The 9,929-nt window shown below is 43.6% G+C and overlaps 1 protein-coding gene across 1 annotated transcript in view; it reads left to right on the top strand.

The window, feature by feature from the left end:
* Window positions 1-8,227, top strand: part of SELENOV (selenoprotein V) — an 11,626-nt gene extending 3,399 nt beyond the window's left edge. The window contains exon 4 of the mRNA XM_019666251.1: window positions 8,195-8,227. Coding sequence (XP_019521796.1) covers window positions 8,195-8,227 — 33 coding nt within the window. The remainder of the gene's footprint in view (window positions 1-8,194) is intronic.
* The last annotated feature ends 1,702 nt before the right edge of the window (window positions 8,228-9,929 follow it).

Here is a 9,929-nt window from a genome sequence, read left to right as displayed (position 1 = left end):
CAGTACACCCTTTCTGAGCCTCAGTTTTTTCATCTGTAAAATGGGGCTGTTGAGATGTTTCTGTGAGATGCCTCATATAAGATACTAAATGGTGCACAGCTCAGAGTAGGGTTCAGTGTATGTCAGCTATAAAAGAGTTTTAGACTTATTTTTTTCCTTCTCCTTCTCCTCCTTCTTCTTCTAGCTTTTAGTTGTAAAGCTATGCTATGCTATCCAATAACGTTTGGGTTTTCAATTTAAAATTAAGGTAATTAAAATTAAATACATTAAGAATTCAGTTATGAGTCACACCAGCCATGTTTCAGGTGCTTTGTAGCCACATGTGGCTACTGTATGGGACAGCACAGATACACAACATGGAATCCAGCACTGCAGAAAGTTCTATTGCTAATGTTGTTTTAATGTATTGACGCATATACACAATAATTTATTTGCTGCCAATATTGGATTTTTGAAACCACTTAGTATACATACATTTGTAAGCTACTTATTTTTAAAATCTAGTTTTTAAAGCTGCTACTGATTTAATACTTTGTGTGTTGTATATCTACTTTTTACATTTATTTTCAACTTTATTGAGGTGTAATTACATATAAGGAATAGTACATGTTCGAGGCGTACAAGTCAATGAGTTTTGACATGTGAACACATCTGTGCAGCCATCACCAAAGTGAAGATAGTGAACAACATATCCATCACCCCCACAAAGTTTCCTCAGAAACTTCTGTAGTTTCTCCCAGCCTCTACCCCACCCTGGGACACTGCCTATCTGCATTCTGTCGCCATAGATTAGTTTGCATTTTCTAGAATTTTATATAAATGGAGGCTATAATTTAAAAAAAACGTTTTGATGGAAACTTTTAGACATACTAGTTGAGAGATTAGTATAATGAACTCCATGTACCCATTGCCCAAGTCAACTGTCAACTATTACCAACTTTCTCTTCTCTCATTGCATCTATTTTCCTCTCCACCTTTTCTCTCTCTCTCTTTTTTTTTTTTGCACTGTAGTATTTGAGAGTATGTTCTACACCTCATGTTATTTCACCTGTAAATACTTCAGTATGCATCTCTAACAAGTTTTTAAAACAGAGCTACAAAGCCATTATCACACCCAACAAAAATTTAAAAAATGTCTTAATACCATTCAATACCCACCCAAGTGTCTCAAAAATGTCTTTTTATAGGTGGTTTGTGGAATCAAGGTCTAGACAAGGTCCATATGTTTTTAAAGAATTATAAACGGGATTCTTGGAATCCCTACTGTGTGCCAGGCTCTTAGTAGATCTATTTTTTTAGCAAATAAGCTGGGGGTGGGGAGCAGGAGAGGCAGAGGAGAGATCTGTTTCTCACACCTGCCAATATGCAGAATACGATAGTGGGTACACATGCAGCTTCCAGGGTCACACAGACTTAGGTTCAAATCCTGGATCCACCATCCACACAAGGCTGAAGTGGAACGAAGTTAGACGTTGTAGGTAAGGGCCTGCCAAAACCCTTCTTCAGTAAGTGAAGCTGCTGTTGTTATTGAAATCAAGATTGTTCTGACTGCAACAGAAAACCCAGTTCAAACTGGTTTATGGGAAAAAAATATTAGGTCATGGCAATAAAAGCGTAGAGGTTTAATGAGCTTCAGGCATGGCTGCATCCAGGCACTGAAAGGTTGCCATTGGGAATCTGGCTCTCTCTTGCTCTGGGTTCTGCTTTTTTCCTGGGCTGACTTTATTTTCAGGAAGCTTCCCCCTCCTGGTGGTATAAATCCTGCAGAAGATTCCCGCTGGGCTGGATTAGGTCACATGTTTATACCTGAACTAATCACTGAGGCCCAAAAGAATGTAATGGTCTCACTGGCCAGTCTTGAGTCATGTGCCCATTTCTGGAGCTGGGGGTGGAGTTGGTCTCCCTGAACCACATGGGGAGGGATAATAAGGGCAGAGTTTTGGGTGAACAAGAGTCACAATCCTCTACATTACAGATCTGGAGGGTGGGTAATAGTTAAGTCAGTGCTGCTTGGCTTTGAATCCCAGCTCTGTCATTTACTGGCTGTGTGATCTGGGGCAAATACCTTCACCTCTCTGTGCTCCAGTTTCCTCCTCTGTAAAGCAGAAACTCTGCATGATTTCTTTTACCTCATTGGATTTCATTTTATTTAACTAATGTTTGCTGAGTACCTACAATGTGCTGGATATTGTTCTAGGCCCTGGGGATGATATGACAGTGAACAAAACAGACAAAAACCCCTGCCCTACGGAGCTGACATTCTAGTGGGGAGACAGATAATGAACAAGACACACAGGCAGATAAAGGCATTTTTAGAAGGAGTTAAGTGGTGAGAAGAAAAATAAAGCAGGGAAGGGTTGTGAGGAGTGCTGGGAAGTTTTTCAACTTTAAATTGAATAGTCAAGGAAGACCTCATTGGGAAGGTGATATTTAAACATTTGAAGGAAGGAATTGAACCATGTGGGTGTCTGGGGAAAAATATTCCAGGCAGAGGGAGCAGCTGTGCAAAGGGGCCCTGTGATAGGAGTGTGTCTGGTGTATCTGAAAAATGACAAGGAGATGCGAGTGGGCATTGTAACCCATGGAAAGCATTAGAATGATGCCTGACACATAGTAAGCCTGGTATAAATGCTATTATTTTTATGGAGTTTTTGTTGTCCTCATTATTGTTACTAAGTTTTTTTTTTCTCTCTTCTCTCCCCATCTCAGGAGCCTCAGCAAGATGATGAGAAGGGCTGAAATGTTGCCGTCAGGGTCAGGTCCTTTTCTGAAGGTGGCTGAGGCTGGGATGGGGCCCGGTGGGATGAAGAGGGAAATACATACAGAGTCTGGCTCCCTGTGTTCTGGTCTGACTGTGTCTGCCGTTGCCACACTCAATCCTGAAGTCTGTGGCAGTCTCCTGTTTCAGTGCTCCCAGAATCTCCAACAGTCTGCCCCGGGTTGGGGAGGGGAGGTTGGTGTGAACATAAGGTGGTCTTGTTGTTCCCCAGGTTTGCTCCAGAAACACAGGACACCAGGAACCCCTCTTCCTTACTGTCTTTTCAGACACCCCTGCCCTTTGTGGGTTTATGAACTCCTACCCTCACTTCACAGCCCAGCCTTATGATTTTTTTTAGCTGAGCCATCCTGCCACCTGTTGGCAGCTCAGTGGCAGCTCAGCTCGGGTCGGACTCAAACTGCTGTTGCTCAGAGCTCAAACTCTTGAGTGAGCTCTTAACCAACTGAGCCACTTGGCAGGCCCACAGCCCAGCATTCTTTACCAGGGAGCTTCCTGACCTCCCCAGTTAGTGACATCCTATGAACCCCTTCCCAGACATCCTATGAACTTGGACCCCATTCTCTGTTCCTAGGCTGTGACAGGCCAGCTCTGCCTCTGAGGGAAACACTTACCCTCAGTTCTGTATTCCAGTGCTCAGCACAGGGTCTGGCTCAGTGTATTTGCTAGGTAAATGTTGGATAAAATTTGCCGGAGAAATCTGCTATATGCAGAGAGCTCTCTGTGGACAAGGGCCTGGTGTCAGGAAACTGCGTGGTGGAAGGGGACAGGAAGCTCCAAAGGGCCAGGCCTGGCTGGGGCATTTCACTGGCAGCTTCTCCTGTCTGGATAACTAATCATACCCACACTGGGTACACCCCTGAGGGGCAGCCATGGGGAACCCTCTAGTAGCTGGTGTGGAATCTCACCAGGAAACCTGGGCAGCCCAGGTGCAGAGGGTGGAGTGAAACCCTATCCTGAAACTGCGCATCCAACAGTATCCTCATTGGTCCTCTTGAGGACTGCCTTCTGCAAATGGACTGATTGGTTGATTTCTTTTTAATTACATTCTCATCTGCCATTTTTGTTCTGTGGATGCTTGCCAAATGTGTTTCGTCGTTGTTTTGTGGCTTTGCATTTTGAATTTGTACAAAAGGCGTTATATCACAATTCTTATTTCATTTTCTTTTTAAAAAAAATTTTTTTTGGAATTCATTTACTTTTCTTACTAAGTGCTGTTTTAAAACTTTAAAACAATGTTTACTTGTGAATAATTTCAAACTAACAAAAAAAACCTCTGCAAGAATAAAAGCAGTACAAAGAACACCCCTATACTTTAACATTTTACCTCATATTCCCCCCCTCTCTCTTTCTCTCTCTTTCTCTCTCTCTCTCTCTCTTTCACACACACACACACACACACACACACACACTCACACACACACACAAATACACACAATTTTTTCCCCCTGAACCAATTGAGGGTAAGTTACATACTTCCTGGCCCTTCACCCCTAAATACTTTTGGAGTGTAAGAATAGGAACATTCTGTTACATAACCACAGCAAAGTTATCATCTCATCATTTCAACATTGATACCACACTTTCAGTTCATATTCTGTCCATATTCCAATTTTGTCATGATAATGTCTTTTGTAGCGTCTCCCCTCTCCATTACAGGAGCCAGTCTAGGATCAGGTTTTGCCTTTCATTGTCATGTCTCTTTAGCCTCCTTGAATGTGGAACATTTCCACAGCCTCCCTTTGTCTTTTATGACATTGACACTTGTGAACAACACAGTCCCTGTCCCGGACCTTAATAGAACATTCTGATTTGGAGCTTTTCTGATGTTTTCTCATGACTAGGTTGAGACTATTCGTTCTCAGTTGGAATAGTGCAGAGGTGACATGTGTTCTTCTCAGGGACACCTGGAGGTGACAGTGTCCAGTTACCGCTCCCTTTGCTCACTCAGTCATGGGATTGTCCACTTGCCCTCTGTGTAGTTACTATTTCCCCCGTCCTCTTGCAGCCAACAAGCAATCTGTGGGGAGATGTGTCAAGAACTTTGCAAATATTCTGTTCCTCATCAAAGATTTTCCATAAGTTTAGCATCCATTGATAATTCTTTTCTGATCCAGTCTTTACCATGATGCTGACATGATTTTCCAGCTTCAGAGCTCCTGCCACGTCTACTGGCAGCACTCAGCAGCCTACTGTAAGCAAGAACACCATCTTCTCCATATCTACGCATGTGTGTATTTGTCTATTTATTATAGGTATGGACTCCTATTTTTTCCCAGTGGCTTATAATTCGTTACTGTAAGCACTATATTTAAACATCCTCATGTTTCTCTGTGCAGGCGTAAGCCACCCCTTCTGAGAGCTGGACGGGACTCCCTGGTGTATGTCCCCCTCGGATTACTCTCCACAGGGGGTGGACACCCAGGCTGTCTCCAGCTCCAGCCATCACTGTAAATGAGGCTGAGGTGGACATCATTATGCAATCCCCATCATGGACCTGTTTGAGAACTTCTTTAGGCTGATATCCAGGAGCAGAATTGCTGAGTCACAGGCTACTTTGACTTGAGAAGGGAACATACTGCCCTCCAGAATGGTTGTCCCAGGCTATATTCCACCTACAATGTGTGGGAGTTCCTGAGTTCCCACATTGCCACCACCATTTGGCATTATTCAGCTTTCTGCTTTTTGCCAGTCTCTATGAGGTGTAAATGACATCTTCTTGTTTTAATTTGCATTTCTTTGATTACTCATCATATATTTGATGGCCTTGTGGGTTTCTTCTGCAAATTGCTTGTTGATATCTTGTGCTCTTTTCTCTACAGGGATTTCTGTCTTAGTCTTATTGATTGGCATGAGTTCCTTGTATAGTCTAGATATTAATCTTTCTTGGTTTTAGATATTGCAAATAATTTTTCCTATCTGTCGTCTAGTAACTTTGTCCTGTGGTAACCTTTGGTGAAGAGAAATCCTTAGTTCTGTTGTGATGAAATTAATCAGTTTTGGACTCATGGCTTTTGTTCTTGAGGCTGTCTTTAAGATGGCCTTTGGTGTTCCTTAGTAATCAAGGTATTGTCCTCCATTAACTGCTGGGGAATCCTGCAAGGGTCCAGCAGACATTTTTTTTTCCTGTCAAGTCCTCTGCTAACTTGTGAAACCCTAACTTCCATAAACCTACATAATCTCTTTCTCATCTCACATTCATAGGGTGAGGAAGTCCTGCCTGAAGTCTAACTTCAGTTCTTCTTTCCATCACCTCAGCTCATTCAGGCTGGATAATTGGGACCCTTACTAAGGGGGCTGACATGACTTCTCTGAAGTGCTCCTAGCTTGGCTATCACCTCCCCACCCCTGGATGCTTTGCCCTTCACTACCCATTGGTTGGGGACTCTACAAAAAGGGTGTTGCGAACTTCCCCTGAAGGTCACTGTGTGACCCACAGTTGGGCTAATCTGCCATAGGTGGTAGGTGGGAGGGAGCTCAGAGAGGGCCAGGTCTTCTTTCTCCTCACTCAGATCCCAGGATAGACAGTAGGACGGAGAACTCAGATACAGCATCAAAGCCCCACATCCCACCCAGATCAGAAGCTCAGACACATGGAGACACAAACAGATGTGCCCACAGAGACACAAGTCCTCACACCAGGCCCCATTAACCAAAGGTGCACACAGACACAAGCAGACACAGACATTGACATGACATGCAACCACAGACGTGCACCCACACACACTCATACACGTTCAGATACAGATATGTATCATACACATAGCGTGACACACAGAAACACACTCAGACAGACACCCACCCATTCATTCATTTCCCAAATGGGTACTGAGCACCCCCTGTGAGCCGTGCACAGTCTCAAGCATCAGGAACACAACAGTGAACAAAGTGGACAAAAATTCCCACCCTTGTGGAGCTCACGTCTTATAAGAGAATCAATGAACAACAAAAATAAGTAACTGAAGTAGGATATAGAAAGTGATAAGTTCTATGGAGCAAATGAGGGCAGGGTAAGAGAGGGTTCTACAGCATTTGTGTGTGTGCCGTTGTGTGTGGTGAACAGAGCATGATTCGAGCTAAAGACTTGAAGGAGGTGAGGGAATGAGTCAAGTCTCTATAGCTTTGTGAAAATAAGAAATCTGGCAGACCCATGGGTTTGTATATTTTCCTGACATGCCTGTGGCAGAGGAGAAAGAAAAATTCTGAGCATTTATGCTGCCTGGGAATACAGAGATGTCAACGCCACCACCATCATCACCAGGGCAACCCCAAAGTCTGGCAGCTGAGCGGAACCACACGTTCCTTCTGAAGGGTGTTTTCCCAGGACCTGGCACCAGGGTCTGAGGTTGTAGGAATCTGAAGAGAGCTCTTTGTTGAACAACACTGGCCGAGGTGGATTTTATCTTCACAATGAATAGGGCCTGCTGAAATAGTTATGAATATTCACACAAGTCTTGTTTTACTAAGAGAGCTTCTCAGTTGAACTGAGACCTCATCAGAGCAGGTTCTCTGAAATGGCTTAATGACCAGACCCACACCTCCCAGAGCCGCTGCAGGACCTCAGGGCGGCTCTTTACCTCACTTGCCTCACTCGTCTCTTTGGTCAGGGTTGAAGACTTCTATTATTGAAACTGTACAGGCTTTAGATAATTTTTTTATTAGATACCTCTATGAGGTAGAGACTGTTAACATCGCCCCCATTTTATAGATGGAAGACTGGGACAGATGAGGTAAATAACTCACCTTAGATCTCACTGCTAGTAAGAAGCAAAGTAGTGGTTTCAACCTTGTCGGTCCAGCTCTAGTATGAACTGAATCTCAATGGCCCAGCCTAGTCCAAGTGCCAACTTTGATAAAATCAACTATAGTTGTGAGGGCTGAATGGAGTCACCAAGATCAAATATCATTGATAGGGTGGGTGAGATTCTTGGAGAAAAGACAGATTGGGTAGATATGTTAAAATGTGTCTTCTAGAGTTGAAGTCAAGTCCTGGAAAAACAATTTTTCTTGCCAGTACTCCAGTTCATTTCTAAAGGTGGTCCATTATGGCAATCACTGATGAACTGGTTATGAGTTTTGGAGTAAAAAAAGCTAGCCTTGAGCCCCAACTCTAGTACATCTTAGATATGTGCACTTGGGCTAGATCATGGTGACAAATTGTTTGGTCAAACACTACTCTAGATGTTTGCTGTAAACACATCTTTTTAAACATGTGATTAACACAGTTGGCTTTAAGTAAAGCAGATTGACTTCCACATTGTGGGGGGCCCTCATCCAATCAGTTGAAGGCCTTAAGGTTTTCTGAAGAAGGAATTCTCTAAATTGCAACAGAGATATTCTGCCTGAGTGTCCAGCCTTCAGATTCAAGATCACAACATCAGCTTTACCTGAACCTATACCTGCTGGCTTGCCCTACAGATTTTGGACTTGCCAGCCTCCACAATTGTGTGAACCAGTTCCGTAAAAATCTCTCTCTCTCTCTCCCTCTCTCTCTCTCTCTCTCTCTCTCTCTGTCTGTCTACACAGTATGGATATATACATATATAGTATATCCCCAGTATACATATATACACAGAGAGAGGTCTTCCTTATTAGTTCTGTTTCTTAGATGAACCCTAATACAGCAAGTAAGCCTCAGTTTCTCATCTGTAAAATGGATATACTAATATTCTTTACCTCACACCATCGCAAGAATTCATTGAGATACCATATATAAAGCACCAAGATCTGTGCCTGGATCACTGTAAACTCTCCACAGATGGCAACAATGATGAAGTCTTCTGTGATGGCTGGTTCCCAAAAATGGCTCCCAGCGAACCGCTCTCAGGACTCACTCCCATAGATCATGCTCTCCCCTTGAAACGGGCTTGGTCTATGGAACTAATAGAATGAGGCGGAAGTGTGCTAGTTCTAGGCCTGAGCCTTAAAAAGAGCTGGAAGCTTCCACTTTTGCATTTTTGGGAGCCGGAGGCCACCATATAAGAAATCTGGCTACACTGTTGTGGAGAGACCATGTGGAGAGGCAGAGGCCTTGGAACCACATAGAGAGACAGGCTCAGCCTTCCAGCTTTTCCCCACCAAGGTGACAGACACCTGAGGGAGCCATCTTGGACATTCGGCCCAACTGAGTTTCCAGCCGATATGGAGCAGGACTGCTCAGCTGAGCCCCGTCAACCTACAGAATAGTGAGCAATAATAAAAATGGCTGTTGTTTAAAGCCAGTAAGTTTTGGGGTGGTTTGTTATATAACAATAGATAACTGAAACATTAATATTATCAGAATCCTTAAGGAGGGGTCAGTATTAGTTTGGAAAAACCATCACACTGTATAATAACTAATTTGGCTGGCGTTTGAGCCACAAGTGACAATCTGACTTCAGGGCTCATTTCCCTGGCTGACAACACTGCATATTTTCATACATCCATGTGCTACATGTCAGGAGGGTGATGTGTCCCCTAGGATGACAGAAACATCATGGTTGGGACTCTCCCCAAGTTTGCCTTATGCATCTTTCCCTGTAGCTGCTTATGACGTGTATCCTTTGCTATAGTAAAACTATATTCATAACCATAGTGTTTTCCTGAATTCTGTGAGTCATTTTAGAGCATTACTGAACCTGAGAGGGCAGTGAGAATCCTTGAACTTGTAACCAGCTAGTCAGAAGTGAGAGTGGCCTGGGCACCTCAAACTCACAGCTGGTGTCTGGAGTGAGGGCAGTCTTGTGGAGGACTCTGTCCCTAACCTGTGAAGTTTGGCTGACTCTGGGGAATTGGTGTCGGAAGTCATTGTCCATGCTGGCATGCAGCTTAAATTGTTCAAGCAAAAGAAAACGCTCCTTCAAATGCTTTGAGAAATAAGAAGAGGACTTGATTTTGCTACCGAGATGAAAGGGGAAGAGGATAGAGGGGGAGAAAAGGTTAACATACAGAGAAGGTGAAAGTAGCCGGCTGGCCGGCTGGCCGTTAGGAAGGCTGTGTTCTCACCATGGGGTGACACCAGCCCTGTGACCCCCCAGATCTTCACTCAAGTCTATCAAAGTGAAGGGGTTTGTAGTGTGAGTGGATTTTATTGGGAAAGAATAAAGGAACCTTTTTTTGAACCCTGGACGCTAGTTGTTATTACTACTCTCCTATGCACCTTTTTTTTTTTTTT

Source organism: Hipposideros armiger, unplaced genomic scaffold (assembly GCF_001890085.2).
Source record: "Hipposideros armiger isolate ML-2016 unplaced genomic scaffold, ASM189008v1 scaffold_466, whole genome shotgun sequence".
Taxonomy (NCBI): Eukaryota; Metazoa; Chordata; class Mammalia; order Chiroptera; family Hipposideridae; genus Hipposideros; species Hipposideros armiger.
The sequence above is the reverse complement of the archived record's forward strand: the minus strand, read 5'-3'. Positions and strand labels throughout refer to the sequence as shown.